This window comes from Drosophila subobscura, chromosome J (genome assembly GCF_008121235.1).
Source record: "Drosophila subobscura isolate 14011-0131.10 chromosome J, UCBerk_Dsub_1.0, whole genome shotgun sequence".
Taxonomy (NCBI): domain Eukaryota; kingdom Metazoa; phylum Arthropoda; class Insecta; order Diptera; family Drosophilidae; genus Drosophila; species Drosophila subobscura.
In genome coordinates, this window is record NC_048532.1 from 231,640 (window position 1) to 248,804 (window position 17,165).

The 17,165-nt window shown below is 40.4% G+C and overlaps 1 protein-coding gene across 1 annotated transcript; it reads left to right on the forward strand.

Annotated features, from left to right (window-relative positions):
• Positions 1-4: 4 nt before the first annotated feature.
• LOC117893179 lies at positions 5-2,070 on the forward strand. Its single transcript, XM_034799671.1, has 5 exons — positions 5-133; positions 191-947; positions 1,005-1,249; positions 1,303-1,471; positions 1,529-2,070. Exons 1-5 carry the CDS (start codon positions 68-70, stop codon positions 2,023-2,025), a joined length of 1,734 nt encoding a protein of 577 aa, XP_034655562.1. The 5' UTR covers positions 5-67; the 3' UTR covers positions 2,026-2,070.
• Positions 2,071-17,165: the final 15,095 nt, after the last annotated feature.

Below are 17,165 nucleotides of genomic sequence, written 5' to 3' on the forward strand. Positions count from 1 at the left end.
CCGTGTAGACCGTATTGTCATAGTAACAATACACTCCTATTATGGAGTAGCTTGTTTATTTCCAATAATGAGCTCTACAACACGGACGGGTCTCGTTCCGACCCCCAACAGACAAGTAAAATTTCTAAAAAGGGTAAGACAATTCTGCAGCCTTCAGTACCAGTCGATCCGCAACTACTTTTATTAACAGCGTAAGAATTATCATGCTGATGAATCACGGATGCCTAAATTTGAGGCGTTTTCTATGCCACTTTCACTGCGTCCTTTCGGCGGACTGTTCAATCCTTTTGCCAAGGGCTGTTCCGTCCTGTGCAACCATCCAGCACCATCCGGTGTAAAGGATGTCATAAATCAATTCAAAACAGCTCTGGCCATCGAAGGGAAAAATCACCAGAGTCGCATGGATAAGCCAAGAAAAGTGTCTAATGAAAAAAAGTTAGAGTCGCATGAAACGGACAACATCCCCGAAGACCTCTTCCGGCGTTATGCTGAGACGGACTCCCGCCCAATGACGCCAACTCCAACGGTGACCAGTACCCACACAAGGACCAGTGCCGGTTCTTTTTACCGTCGTTGCATCACTCCCGAATGGGGAAAGCACGAGAACATCAAGAGGAAAAAAATCATATTGGATCTCAGACGATCACACTCCCAAGAAACGCTTTACTGGAAGCCCAGCTCCGAGCTTACCCAGAGCGGCTTGGAAGAGGATAAAAAGCCTAGAAGTGCTGGGGCTAATGCCAGTGGCAATGAGAACATGAAGCCCAGGAGACAGCAACCCAATGAGCAGCGACCTAAGTCCTCTATTGCCACTGCCAACCTGGCACCCGGAGGGGATCCCATGGGTAGGCTGGACGGCGAGATCAAGACCTGTATCAATGAACACGAATTAAGCGATGATGATGTGCGCAGGGGAAAAAAACGTAAAAAGTTAAAGCCTTCTCAAGGTACGTGTCCAGTTTGAAAATCAGTCTATGAAATTTGCAGAACTTACTTATTTGCAGCCACCACCACCTTTCACTTGAGCGAGGATCCGGAGACACAAGTAGCAGCTCTGGGACCAGACTCGCTCAATCCCAGCACTAGGCCCAGTCTGATACCCAATTCGGTTAATCTGCTGATAAAGGATAAAAGAGAGAGTGAGCGGGGCCCGATCCTATTGAAGGGAAGTTTTCTCACAGATGAAGCCTTTCAGACCTTGAAAACCGATTTGGATGTAGATTTGATAGAGAATACTTTTGGCAGATATGTATGTAGATACATAAAAACAATGTGGACTTTATTTTTTATTTTGTTTTATAGCTCAATCGTGCTCTCAGAGAAGCCATCAAGTATATGCCCCCCAAACACAAGATTGTTCAAAAGGCCACTGACGATAATCACTCCAATAAAAGTACGTCCAAGATGCCACGCAAGTTCTCAAAGTCAGCCACAAGGTTTGATGTGCCCATGGATCTATCCATGATAAACGGTCGGTTAGAGATACATACCATTGAACCAAACTCCATCTAACTTGAGCCTTTTGCAGCGATGACTCCATGGGATTACTTGAGCAAATATGTGTGGGTCTCCCAACAGCGGAAGCAGCTCTACAAGCGTGTTTTTCTTAAATATTTGAGGCGTTGCGAAGAGCCAGAGATCAACCGGAATGTCATAGGCATTGATAAGCTGGCTCTGACTGAATATAGGTATAAGGAGCGCACACTGCTCTGGCAGAGCTTGCCCCAAGCTCTTGAGGATGTTCTAGAATTCCACGGCACCGAGCAAAATGTTTGTAATACACTCAATATGCTGGGGTATGATCAGAAAGAAAATGTTGACTTGGACTTTCGAGCCTGGTGTGGCATTGTTTCTTTTGCTGAACGATTGGCGCTGGCCGATGAGTCAGGATCGGATGATTCATGCGACGAATTGGAAAAGGCGGACTTTAACAGTATGGAACAGATAGTGAACCTATTCAATGTGCCAGAAAAATTGGTTACAATATTTAGCGTAATTCGCAAATCGCATAAGAACAAATATTAAATTTAACGGTCGGAAAGTGCCTGTCGCTTTGCACATTAACGCGGTCGAACAAATACCAATAACATGGATATAATAAATGATTAGTTGTATACAGCCAGTTGTACCGGCCATTATTATTCGTAACTGGCGCAGCCGCATCAAGGACTCAAGACTCCCAACACGGATCAACAATGATAGCACTAATAATAGTGTAAATTTAATTATATAAAGGATGAATAAAGAAAGAATAAAAATCTTGTTATGACAAAAAGTAAATAGGAAAAAAAAAAAAAAAATCAAAGGAAATAAAGTGATTTTTTAAACTCAAAAAATTCAAGAATAATCATGCATATAAAACACAATACCACATTAACACACATATGTACAAACAACAAATACATTAACAACAAGTTTGAAACACTAACACAACGAGAAGGGACGTGTGAGACGCTTCTTACGCGTCACAACTTTTATACCCGGCACTCAGTACTACATCTGCAACTTAGCGGTTATTTGTCAAATTTTACATTTTTTCTTCATCTGTCATCTACATCAACAACACTACTCACGCCAACACGCTCCTTTAGCTCGCCACCCTCCCCTATAGACACACACTGCAGAGTCGCGGCAGAGTCAGCGGCAGAGGAAGCGGCAGAGGCAGCGGCAGAGGCAGAGGCAGTGACGTGTCAGGGGCCAGGCCATAAACAGCGCGAAGCAGAGTGTTAATGCTGCGGGACGGGGTGGGTTTGGCTACTGCAAATTAATTTCTTCATTGTAGCTATAATAATGATCCAATCGTATCCCAATTTGGTGATCTGATAGATATGGTCATTCCCTACGGAATGGCGTTTTTAGTTTTCTGCTATCTTCAAAATTGTAGATTTGGGAGGTTTTCGCCCTTTGCGGAGGCGGAAGGGGCGTGGCTCATTTTTGAAATACACTTGTAACAGTGTGAGCATACAGAAGTCTGTATGCAAAATTTGGTGGCTCTAGCTCTTATAGTCTCTGAGTACTAGGCGCTCATCAGGACGGACAGACGGACAGACGGACAGACGGACAGACAGACAGACAGACAGAGACTCGGCTATTGATGCTGATCAAGAATATATATACTTTATGGGGTCGGAAACGTTTCCTTCTGTGCGTTACATACAACCGTTATGTGCACAAATACAATATACCCTATTTACTCTTCGAGTACCGGGTATAAAAAGTTCAACTTACAAATAACGCATTGTTCGATTCGTTCAAACTTTAGTTGCGTCACGGCTCGAGTCGTGTCGGGTCGAACCCAGCTACTGAAACGAACACCAACTACATAAGTATAAGCAATCAAATGTTGTTGGGTCGCTAGCATGTTCTGTTATGCCAACAGTGCTGTGATCAACGCGAACATGTTCGTTCATACCTTGTCATACCTCACGGTAATAATCGAACTAAAGCGAACTTGCCGGCTAAACGACAAAAACCAACAATTGCAAAAAAATAAATCATTAAAAAAAAAAAATAACATACAAAAGTATTCCAAGTCTAAAATCCAAACTATGTTTTGTTTTGTGATAATTGCAGTGCGAAGTTACACAAAAAGAAAATACAACTGCATCGCACAGAATAGTGTGGAGATTGGAAAAATACACACATACATACATTTATTCATTTCGTGTTATATGCAGTGCGCATTGACACGGAAGATAGCTGTGAAACGCAAAAGCTCATGAGTAAACAGTATACATTTTTATAAGATTCCATATTCTGAGACTAATTATGTTCATTTCACTTTAGCTGCAGTACGCACTAACTTGAGGGGACACATGCAGGACGCGGAATACAATCGACTAAGATACAGCAACTATACTAAACAAACTTAACCCACACATTCTCATAGACGATTCCAATTTCAGACAATCTTAAGTCCACTTCATTCCAGATATAATTCAACAACTTAAATATATTGATCCAATACTAAATATATGTAAGATAACACTATAAACAACACACACACAATATTAGCTAATAAGAACAAGTACACTTTGTCACACACACTTACACAATAATGAACAAAATTATAAACAGATTAGATGAATAATATTAACAGAGTCAAGAAGTTAACCCCCACAACTAGAAGCAAGACAAGAAGTGCAGTTAGTCTTGAAAATATCAGGGAAATTCAAATCGAACAAGATTTAATTTGAGACCCGACTAGTTCAACAACCATGACTTCGAACCCAAGTCCACCCCCACCCAACTAATTAGACGGTACCACCAACCCAATGGACGTTTTTTCGTCATTAAGAATTCCAGACGCAATTCGTTTTCTCCCAAGCTATGACGGAAACCCCAAAACCCTAAGCGAATTCATAATCAATGTCGAGGAAATCCTCTTATTCATTAGGGGAACTGAACAAACTCCGTACGGAAAATTTCTACTAAGATCTATTAGAAACAAAATAGAAGGAAAAGCAAACGATGCCCTTCACGCATCGGGTGCCAACCTTAACTGGGATGAGATAAAGGACGCCCTTATGCTACACTGTTCAGACAAACGAGACGAACCAACACTAATGTGTGAACTCCACGGACTAATACAAAGATAGTTAGCGCTAAAAGAATTTTACGAAAAAGTGACCGAAATTAAAATTGCATTATTCAAGCTCATCGATACCAAAGAGTCTGAGCCACTCTTAATCAAGACCAAGAAAGAACTCTTGCTTAAATATATTTTTAAGTGGCATGCGAGGCCCACTAGGGGCAACAATTAGAGCTATGAGACCTAAGGATCTCAAGGAGGCTAACTAATGGGCCACTAAGGAAAGACAAATTTATTTTCAACGATAGGACGATAGGTACTCGGGACACAAACCAGAACAGAAGAAAATAATTGAAAACTAGGGTAATCAAACACAAGATCTTTCTTTAAGATCAATAGATCAATTTGAAACCACTCATAATAACTTAAAGGGTATCATATTCTCGGAAGAAACTCTAGATATTTTAAAAACGAAATTGTCACAATTAAAAGAAAGACTCAACATTTTAATGACAAAACAAAGACAAAAGAGAAGACTAGTTAATGGCCTAGGAACCATTGTCAAACAGATCACCAGGAACATGGACTCGGTAGATTCAAGTTATAAATATTGAAAGACATGAAACTTTTGTTAGATTCCAAAACATTAGCAGGCACATAAACAAAGAACAAAAAACAATTAACCTATTTAAAAAAAAAAAAAAAAATATAAATAATAAAATAGCGTATGTTTAAGGTATAAGTAAGTATAAATAAAATGTAAGTGTACATAGCAGTGTAATTTGTACATATGCAAGTCATAAGATATAGAGGGCGCTACGTGGGATATCAACTGCCTAAAAGAAATTCTAAACTTAGAAGCAACCTGCTACGCAACAGAGGCAGCAACCTGTCACCAACCATTCGAGATAGACGGCTCTGCTCTAATCAAATATAACAACTGCGTGGTCATGATCAACGAATTAAGCTACGACAATCACTTAGTCGAACAAGAAAAGATCGGTATAACAATAAAAAATCTTAAGGATCACAAGATTAACAACCAACCATTTCTCAGCAGTCTACTTACTGCTATTCAACCTGCCAGTACTTATATTCCTAACGACGAGTAGATGCCAGCCATCTGGCAAACGACACGTGGCAGACGACATCTGGCAAACGACATCTGGCAATGCGCTTCGGCAAGAGCCGAGTGGATGCCAGTTTTTGAGTTGTCGATGGCAGTTTTTTTGACAAAGACACTCAACCGAGCCAGTTGTACCGGCATTGATTCTGATTAAATAAACCATAAATAAGTAATTTAAACACTACTACAGCGAGTACTTATTCGTAACTCGCGCACAAATACATTTTCTGCTGATCAAGCGCTATATATTTAAACTAGCTGACCCGGCAAACTTCGCAACGCCTAACAGTCAATGAATGTCGTGTTACTTTTTAGCTGAATTAATTTAGGCTTTGATGAACGTAAAACAATGATACAAAATAATATGTTTATATAGATAGAAACAAAAAAGTACCAACTTGATAGCGCGTGATTTCATCGTTGGTATTGGATGTTTGGATACCAAAAACCGCCATGTCGCTCCCTTTCGTGACATATTTGTAAATGTATTTAATTGACTTGACCGAATTGCAATCACTTGGCATGCGCTCTAAAGCAGTCTTGAACAGCCTGACCAATGCATGATGTTCATGAAGCATTTGCTGCAGATCTTGGAGAATTGCTCTCTTCGTAGCTGTGTTGATCCCTTGACGCCTGTCAATTTGTTCTTCCATATTGCCCATGAAGTATATTTGCAAGAATTTATGCTGTGCATCTTCTATAGGTTGCAATGATCCAATGCGATGGTAATAGGATTTTCATTCAAGCACTTTGTGGTAAACGACATTCTTTGTTTTTTTGGTCAGGCGCAAGAACAAATAAAGCGGATGGTTTGCCGACACGTGAGCATGCCACGTACAATTGACCATGAGAAAAACATGAATTTTCTAGATTGAGGCCACAAATAGTCAAGGATTGGCCCTGTGATTTGTTGATCGTCATGGCGAAGGCAAGACGAATCGGGAATTGAATTCGTTTAAACTCATAGGGCATATCCGTTGGGATCATCGGAACCCTTGGAATAAGAACTTCCTCATCTTTAAATTTTCCTTTAAGTATCGACGAGTGAATCACATTGCTCATCAGTTTTCTTATCACCAAACGCGTTCCATTACACAGTTTTGGTTGGATTAAATTTCTAAGCATGATGACTACCGAGCCAACTTTAAGTTTTAAATTGTGCGGTGGTAAACCAGACACATCCAAGGAGTTTAAAAATTCAGTTGGATAATTAGTGGCTTCTTCTTCGTTTGTTACACAGTCGATAGATTTGAATGAATACAGAGTACCTACGATTTGATTTTGAATTATAAGATTGAGGTCATCTACATCTTTATTTTTAGAGGCCAAAATTGCTCGCTCACTTAACCATTTAGTATTTTTGTGGTTAGCAAAGATATCCGCGAATACTTTGTTGATAAGCTCGTCTTTTGATGATGCGAAATTTAAAAAATTTGGAGGTAATGAAATCAAACCGCTCTATTTGTAGATAGGAACACGGCCATTACCGATAGTCAGTAATTGCTTCGAGAAATCATCAGCAGATAGATCGATCAACAATGCAACTCTCATATTTACAGACAGTTGAAGTTTCTTTACATATCGCCACAAATTTGATGCTTTGAGGCAAGCGTTTATTTTGTCGGCAGCAGTAGATCTTGGAATGACTGGTAGTGTTTGTCGGAAATCGCCAGATAATAAAATCATTGCACCACCAAAACATCTCGAGTCATTGCGCAGATCTTTTAATGTTCGGTCTAGTGCTTCCAATGCGCGTTTGTACGCCATTGTGCATTCGTCCCATATGATGATTTTTGATGCTACTAAAACTTTGGCCATTGCGGAGTTTTTCGAAATGTTACATGTCGGTTGTTCAGTAGTTTGAAGGTTTAATGGCAATGTGGCCGCTATTCCTGAAGAAGCAATTGCTACCGCAATTTCGGATCTCGCACGTACAGTGGACAAAATCAAAGACATGAGGAATGTCTTCGAAGTTCCACCAAGGGCATCCAAAAAAATAAGCCGCCATTTCCATAAATAAATCAAATATTAAATATTATTAAACAAATACAAATGAACTTTTTAGACAAATTTCTGAACACACACATGATGTCTTCAGAAAAAAATAAAGTTTTGGCTTTAAGGCCGCAACAAACAGGCCATAAGTTGTTTTTAAGATGTATTCTGCTACTCGGGACGGAAACAAATCCAACAAATCAAAAACCATGGCAATCGGTCCAGCCGTTTTCGAGTTATAAGTGTTGTAACAAATACGACTTTCTTTTATATATATAGATAACCGATTTGTGAGCGTACACTTTTGCGACTTTTTCCGACTCACACTGGGTCCAGAGACAAAAAATCCAGTATGTATCGCATTTATTTATATATCATTTTAGTAAAGTATAGTGAGGAATAGTATTTTTAGTAAGCCCAGAACTCAGACACGCAAAATATTATTTCGCTCTGTGCCCAGTGTAACCAAAGTGGACAAAGTGCATGCTCTATGGGTAAACTGTTTTGTGTTTGTTTACAAAATGGAACCAGTAAAGCCTAGTACTCGGATCGAAAAACACGTTTGCTAACAAAGAGTGCAATATATTTTGCTAGCAGCAGAGTGTGACCAGAGGCGAAAACCACTTCTCAGAAAGCAGTTTGGCTTTGTTTACCTTTTTGAAAATGTGCGAAAATTGAATAAAAGGTTAATAAAACAATGAAAGCAAAATGGATCCATGCAGGAAATTACTTTTAGTGGAATGGGCGGCTCTTGCATTAGCGGAGGAGCAGGAAATTCAACGAAATAAGCCCCGACAACTTTGATTAAACCCATATCTGCAGGAAAGACACCAGGACGGTCGTTTGTCTATACATTTGAGTATTATAAATCATATAATTATGTTTACACTTATGGAAACCCATGAACGATACCCTTTGCATATTCCGCAGTTTGAATTGACAGAGAAGCCTTCTTTGATTGGTGGAGCAGCAAGGCCGTGCCAAGGAATATTTGCGACCGTGCCAAAGTTGTAAAACGGCGCCTCCAAGCACCCTTCCTATTCCAAATTCCACATCGTCGCCATTGCCCATTGGGTCGACCCTGTGGAGCAGTACTTGGTCACACAAGGAAAAAATATTAAAACATTTGGTTAACAGCCCAGTCTGGTCTGTGTCTTGGCAACGTGAAGCAACTGGCGTTCAAATAAGTTAGGCAAACTTAAAATGCAAATAAATTCAATATAATCTCATTAATCTATAATAGTTTATATTTTTTTTGACGTTGATGACCTCAAGCTCGTTGAGAAGCATGGTGGTCATTTATCTTTGGGGGTTCGGGGCCAGAATATTTCTGGCTTCAGGACTCGAAATATACTAAAATTATAGAGAAATCCTGAACTTTTTCGGCATTTAGCGGAATATTAAGGGTTTGGATGGTTGGTCAACCAATTTTACCTCATCTGACTCACCATAGATATGAGATACATATATGTACATACATACGTTTTCCTGAGTTTTTAAAGTCAAAGATTCGAAAAAATTCCGAACAAAAATCACCTCACTTTTGCATTTTAAATCCTAATATATCATAGACGGTAAGCTAAAACCTCAAAGTGTCTGGGTTCACTTTATAGATGCATTTATTATGCTTTATTATTATATTTATTAAGAATGACAAAGTTAAAAAATACAACTTAAAAGGAGTTAACAAAAAAAATAAAAAATTGCATCAGCCCATTTCGAGACCCTATATCTTTCAGACAGAGTTGGTTTGGGTCCTTAAGGGAAAATCATGTCGGGTGGTGTTATTTTTTTTCTGCTGCAACTACCAGCGCCACTACATAATACAGAATGAAATTCATTAATAAAGAGTATGAAAAGTAGGGGGCCCAGTTGGCACTCTGGTGCTCCATAAGTAACCATAGCAGGTAAAGATAAGGAGTTTTTGAAGGGGACTCTTTGAGAGTTAGTACTCATTCCCAGGAAAACTCTGGTCATCCTTATCCATACAGTTTACCAAGGTCGCCATCTAGCAGGAATTTTTTATAATATATATATATATATATATATATATATATATATATATATATATATATGACCAGAGTTTTCCTGGGAATGAGTTGGAAAACTTGGAAAACTGTGGCAAAAAGATAGGCAATTGTCTAAACATTGTTTGATCAGGGACAAACGAATCTAAAAGTGTGTAAAAAATAGTTGTGCCTTAACTTCGAAACTTACCATGGTCAAAATTTGCTCAGAAAATGAAATTCCCGTATACTGGACACAAAGCTTAGCATCATCCGCATACATAAGTACCTGAGAGTTTGTTAATACAGAAAGCATGTCTTTATAAAAGAGTGTGAAAAGTAGGGGGCCCAGATGGCTACACTGTAATACACCAGAAGTAACCATAACAGGTAAAGATAAGGCGTTTTTCTTTTTGAGAACTAGAACACAGGCAGCTAGAAATCCATCTCAAAAAATTAGGTGGAATCCCTAGAGGTCAACTTTTTGTGCAAAAAGAGAGTGGTTTTCCGAATCGAATGCCTTACTGAAATGAATGTAAATAACATCAGTTTTCTAGTTGCCTTGGAAGCCTTTAATGACAAAAGAGGTGAACTTTGGAGGGAACTGGAGATGTAGGTGATTTGCAGAGATGTTGCAAGTGCGGAGTTAAAATTTTCTCAATAATTTTAAGTTCAGCGGATAACTTACATATACCTGTATAGTTTTTCGCGTCAGACTTGCTGCCATTCTCATGGAAAGTAATTATAAAAGATTCCTTTCCGATGGGGGGAATGGAGATTGGATGGATAAATACTTGAATAGTTAGAGCAATTTTCCACACAAAGACTCGGCTTAGTACACAGCCGGGAACTCCGAAAATGCCGTTCTACGTTGGTAAACTGTATGGACACACATGACCAGGGTAGCTTTCCTGGGAATAAGTTGTTTGAAAAAAAATTGTGCAAAAAGATCGGCAATTGCCTGATTATTGTTTGCCGACGCATTTCAAAATGATAGCAAGAATGGATGTGCGGACGTTCTACGCTTGCAGTGTAAAAAGCTGCAAAACTTTTTAGGGTCTGTAAGGGGCGCCTCGGAACCTTCTACCAGCTTCAGTGAGAAGACCAGTTTATCGCACTCTTTAGTGCAGATGTAAACGGCAGATCGACATCAAGCCGAATCTTCCATGTTTAAGCACCTGACTACAGAGTAGCCGCCGCCGACAACGAGACAGATGTCCGGAGTTGCTCTGAATTAATTTACACCTTTTCTGGATTTAAGTTAATTATGTAATTTTAAGGCCCATTCTCTTGCAGTTATATATGTATATTCAAGCATCAGGAACCTTAAGTGTTTGTGGAAGCGTTTGGGTATGAGACCTTACAACCATTAATTGAGACTCATGTGCATATATTTTTAAAAACTTCTATTTTTCCCCAGAAACAGACACCTACGTCATCCTTGAGCTCAACGATCACGAAAGGAGTAAGTGTTACTAAAATACCAAAACAGAAAAGCTGTGAGTTTGTAAACGTTAAACCTGTATATGCACGGAGCAGAAACGTAACCTGCGTGCTACCATTTGTTTTGTTCACCCCTTTAAAACCATTACCGTAATGGGTTAATACCTCTCGCCCCTCTATTCTATTACCTACCTACCTAGATCGCCATAATATGTATTCCTCTGTAGGTTATGAAAACTTGGAAGATGTTGAATTATACTAATAGGAAATCATGGAAGTGTATATATGTCCTAATATGTTCTAAGTTCTGACGTCGGTCCTCAGACAATCAAGATCAAAGTGGTAGGATGAAGACTGCATGATTGTTTTAGGGTATATACGGTTAAATTCACCGACATAGCATAGTAGGATGGGTAGAGAAGAGGTATTCTCGACGAAACCTGAGTTTCCCGTGATTCGAATAGAGGAGTTGATATTATCATCCCCTTCCTCAACAACCAATAATCAATCCACTTTCCATACAATCAGTCCAGTTTAACCTGTGTTCTCCTTTTGATTTTTGATTCTTTTTAAATGTGCACCTAAAACATTATGCTAGTGAGTGTCAGTACAAAACATAGGAGAGAGTAGAACGAACCCCGACAATATGGCTAGCTTAGCTAGAGCATGGCTAGCTACAAGTTTTTGTAAAATACATCTATCCTACACCTACACGCTACAGGTCATGTGAAAAACGTATCCTGCATCGAAATACATAGGTAGTTCCTATAGAACATGAGCATGAAGAACAGGGAAATTTGACCGAGCAATAACGTAAACAGAAAGAGAAGAAGGACATCGAACTTCTAGAGATTTTTTAAATAGTCTTGATTTTAGGTTCTTTAGACTGAATAACTCTTTGGTGAACAAAGGAGGCTTCCCATATCTAATCGGACAGAGAGTGGGACACATGAATTAAAAATTGTGTCAAGTACATTGTAATCGAGTAGGGACGTTTGCGAGACGCTTCTTACACGTCACAATTTTTGTACCCGGTACTCAGTCAGTATATATGTACATAACTATGTAAATATTTACTTACATTGATAAATATTTATGTGCATATTTATGTACTTACATTCATAAATATGTATCTATGTAACCGTAGAGTGATATATATGCACATATGTATGTACATTTTTAACATTATGCTTTTTTCTAATTCTACATTATACATTTTCTTTGTTATCTACATTTACTTGTGGGGGAGGAAGGGGGTGGTTAAATACACTTGTAAAAGCGTGAGTATACAAATGTCTGGATGCAAAACTTGGCGCACTAGGCGGACAGACATACAGATATAAACTCGGCTGTTGATGCTAATCAAAAATATATATTTTTTATCGGGTCGGAAACGTTTCCGACCACAAATACAATAAACCCTATTTACTCTTCGAGTACCGCAGTGCACAAAAACAGAGCGGACCAATAACGAGGAGGTACATGTGAGACACTTCTAACGCGTCACAACTTTTATACTCAGTACTCAGTAATACGTCTGTACCTTAGTGTTTTTTTTCTTCAAATTTTACATTTTATCTACATATGTCATCTACATCTACCTGCTCGATCCGATGGGGTGGGTCCAATATCTAATGATATTTCGAGAATAGGATGATAGCAGTCCTTAGGTATAGTGAGTCGAATCCGAGACAATGTTATATGGACTTTATCAGATAGCGAAGAAGAAACAGTTTTTAAGGCGGACAAGTGCTGCTCGTATATTAAGACATCCGAAGTCGGAATATACGAGGAAGTGACATAAATAGAATGGCCGGAAAGAATCAATCTTACACACAGGAATTGCAGGTCTTGTGAAACCTGGACTGCAAGTCCACTTGTCAACCCATTTTAGCGCAGCCGTTTATCTATAGATTAAAAGGTTAACACATACTTTCCAGACGTTCAGATGAAGTGTTCAGATACAGCTTAACCATTCGGTGAGTGATACTGTACCATTTATAAGAGACCATAATCATATTTATGTAGATTGAATATGTACATATATTTAATATTTATTAAAATTAAATCCCCAATTCATTTACCGTTCTCCCTTCACCATTTACATTTACAACGGGGCTCGGCACGCCCCTATCTATTGGGTATAGGACAAGGCTTTGCCGCGGCGCTGCCGCTCACGTACACGCGTATTACAGTGATTCGTACCAATAAAAATATAGTGAAAAGTTCAGTTTTGCGTGCGTTTTCACACACAAACGCAAAAAGGGCTCGTTAATTGTATGGGTGCCGAGCCCTGATTTACCAGATGACCCAGCTTGAAAGTATATCCCAGGAATGTGGAGGAAATTCGGGCATCGGGCCAATCAAAGTGCAATTCCTTCATGATTAGGAGAATAAAGTTGTGACGTCGCTTCTGCCGGGGTATGCTCGCCGCGCCGGGTTCACAGAAATTTATTGGTTTCTGGATGTGGTAGCTGAAAGAGAGGTTTCCGTAAGCTCAATAATTAGGCGAGGATTAGGCGGTAAAAGTAGTGTCGTCTTTATTTGTCCTTGAGTTTACAAAGTATTGGATGTGGAGCCCTTCGGTGGGCCGGGCGGCGGTCTTCCTTCGGCTGGATGCGGCTACTCTGAGCGGAGATAGTGATGTCGAGGTGTTGGACACGCCTTCTCTAAGGAGAAGATTTGTTGCGGAGGTTGAACACACTCCGAGGAGAAGATTCGGTTGTGTAGGTTAAACACACTCCAAGGAGAAGATTTGGTTGCGGATGTTGAACACACTCCGAGGAGAAGATTCGGTTGTGGAGGTTGAACACACTTCGAGAGAGGATGATTCAGAGGTGGAGCACGCTCTGGTGTGGATTTTCGAGGTAGGAGCCCACTCTGGCGAGGATTCCGAGGGGCAGGGCGCGCTCGGAAAGGCTGTCACAGAGGTGGAGCACTCTCGGAGAGGAGGATTCAGAGGTGGAGCACGCTCTGGTGGGGATTTTCGAGGTAGAAGTACACTCGGGGAGGAGGATTCAGAGGTGGAGCACGCTCTGGTGGGGATTTTCGAGGTAGAAGTACACTCGAAGAGGAAGATTCAGAGGTTGAACACGCTCTGAAGGTATGTATAGCAGGCCGCTCGGCAAAGTAGAATACTTTGTCGTTAGCACCGCTTAGCAAAATTGGGAGGTTAGTCCCAGGCTATCCGATGTGGACTGCCAGGCTAGCCCAGACGGACTGCCCCGATTCGATCCGGCGATACTCCTTATATTGCCGGCGATCAGCTGTTGGAATTCGGGATTATGGGTTCGCACTAACGCGTTCTGGGCCCGGCTGTTTAGTGTGGCCGTTCGTCCGCGGTTGGATTGGCGCGCGCGCCTCTTTTGTTTGAATTTGAATGTGTAATTAGATGTGAGCTATATTTAAAAATAGCTCGTGATGCCTGCGCTTTGTGTTGCGGCGCTGGGCGTCACAAAGTGGCCGCGGCAGGAAATCAAGTGCACGGGCTCTTAACAGCCAGTCGCAGAGGATTTATTCATTGCAGTGTTCCGTTTTGCGTGCGGCTTCACAAACGCAAAAAACCGCGAGTGAACGTATTCTTGCCAAGCCCGGTTTCAAGACGATATCTTAATCAAGACCTGGCCGCAATTTGTGGCTAATTTAATTGTTTATTTTTCCCATAATTAGTTACATTATATGTATGATTCTTTTCTCTTTGATGAATTTACGCTATATTAACAATAAAGAATTTATCATCGTGTTTGAAATGTTCAAATTGAAAAAAATAAAATGTCAGATCCTGTACACTTAATATATTTAATGGCTGCAGGAATATACTACACTCCAATTCGTACTTTGTAAGATTTATACATCCATTTACACATAGATTTTATATTTTATTGCTTATAGCCTAACCCATAAAAAGCAATAAAAACGAGTAGGGAAGTTTGTGAGACGCTTCGTACGCGTCACAAATTTTATACCCAGTACTCCTTCAGTATACATATCTTTACCTTAGTGATTTTTTCGAATTTTATATTTTACCCTACCCCATATCCGCACACTTAGCGAGGCAGAGTGTGTAAGCGAGAAAGAATGAGCAACGACAAGAAAGCATAAGCAAAGCTGCTGGAACGGGTGCGGGCAGCCACTTCATTCTAGCCTTTATAATTATTTATTTATTTATTTCAATTAACAATTATCTGCTTATTATGATCATTCGCTACAGAACTGCAATTTTCTCTTATCATCATTTGTGAGAGATGTGAGAGAATTGTGGAGATGAGAGATGCTCGCTCTTTCTAGGGGCAGAAGGGGGCTTGGCTAAATTTTGATGCCAACTTGATTCAATGTGGTATTTCATGAGCTTTACATAAAAGTTGGTGATTCTAGCTCTTATGGTCTCTAGGCGTCTAGGCGACAGACGGGCAGACAGACATGGCTATATCGACTCGGCTATTGATTCTGATCAATAATATATACACTTTATCGGGTCGGCACTTTCGACCACAAATACAATATACCCTATATACTCTTCGAGTACCGGTTATAAATATCTTAAGCTGTCTTGATTATTGCTAATCAACCAACTGTTTTTATACCCGGTACTCGAAGAGTAAAAAGGGTATATTGTATTTGTGCACAAAGTGAATGTCTGTCTGTCCGTCCGTCCGTCTTGTTTGTCGGCTAGTTCTCAGAGACTATAAGAGCTAGAGCCACCAAATTTTGGCTCCAGACTGCTGTATGCTCACACTGAAACCAGTGTATTTCAAAAATGAGCCACGCCCCCTTCCGCCTCTGCAGAAGGGCGAAAACCTCCCAAATCTACAATTTTGAAGATAAAAGAAAACTAAAAACGCCATTCCGTAGGGAATGACCATATCTATCAGATCACCAAATTATTATTACTATTATTATTATTATAGCAACAATGAAGGTACGTGTGAGACGCTTCTAACGCGTCACAACTTTTATACCCGGCACTCAGTACTACATCTGTACATTAGCGGTTATTTCTCAAATTTTAAATTTTTTCTTCATCTGTCATCTTTGTACATCTACAACACTTCTCACACCAACACGCTCCTTTAGCTCGCCCCCCTTCCCTAGACCCACATTCTGCAGACTCACGGCAGAGGCAGAGCCAGCGGCCGGCGGCCAGTGTGCGGCCACTGCGCGAAGCAGAGTGTGAATGAGAGAATGTGCAAAAAACAAAAATAAGCTGCGGGACGGGGTGGATTTAGCCACGGCTATGGCACAGGCGGAGGAACGGCAGGGGCAGACGCCACACACTGCGCAAAGCAGAGTGTGAATGGGAGAATATGCAAAAAACAAATATAAGCTGCTGAACGGGGTGGGTTTGGCCACTGCTCATTAATTTCTTCATTGTGGCTATAATAATGCTCCAATAATGCCCCAATTTGGAGATCTGATAGATATGGTCATTCCCTACGGAATGGGAATTTTCCGCCCTTTTGCGGTGGCGGAAGGGGGCGTGGCTCATTTTTGAAATACACTTGTAACAGTGTGAGCACACAGAAGTAGCACACAGTGTGTGCGTAATAAGTCACCTTACAATGCTTATGACCTGCTGTCAAATCTTCTACGTTGAGTTTAGTCTATTGTTTTTTGGGCAAAGACTCGTGCAATATATTAAACTTAATGGCAACGAGAAGGGACGTGTGAGACGCTTCTTACGCGTCACAACTTTTATACCCGGCACTCAGTACTACATCTGCAACTTAGAGGTTATTTGTAAAATTTTAAATTTTTTCTTCATCTGTCATCTACATCAACAACACTACTCACGCCAACACGCTCCTTTAGCTCGCCACCCTCCCCTAGAGACACACTTTGCAGAGTCAGGGCAGAGTCGCGGCAGAGGCAACGGCAGAGACGTGCAGGGGCAGAGGCCATAAACTGCGCAAAGCAGTGTTCTGCTATAAGCTGCGGGACGGGGTGGGTTTGGCCACTGAAAATTAATTTCTTCTTGTGGCTATAATAATGATCCAATCGGATCCCAATTTGGTGATCTGATAGATATGGTCATTCCCTCATTCAAATTGTAGATTTGGGAGGTTTT

Coding starts and splice junctions, on each gene's coding strand:
- LOC117893179 (XM_034799671.1), top strand. CDS start 68: ATGAGCTCTACAACACGGACGGGTCTCGTTCCGACCCCCAACAGACAA. Junction 1,250..1,302: donor AGAATACTTTTGGCAGATAT/GTATGTAGATAC, acceptor TTTGTTTTATAG/CTCAATCGTGCTCTCAGAGA. Junction 1,472..1,528: donor GGATCTATCCATGATAAACG/GTCGGTTAGAGA, acceptor AGCCTTTTGCAG/CGATGACTCCATGGGATTAC.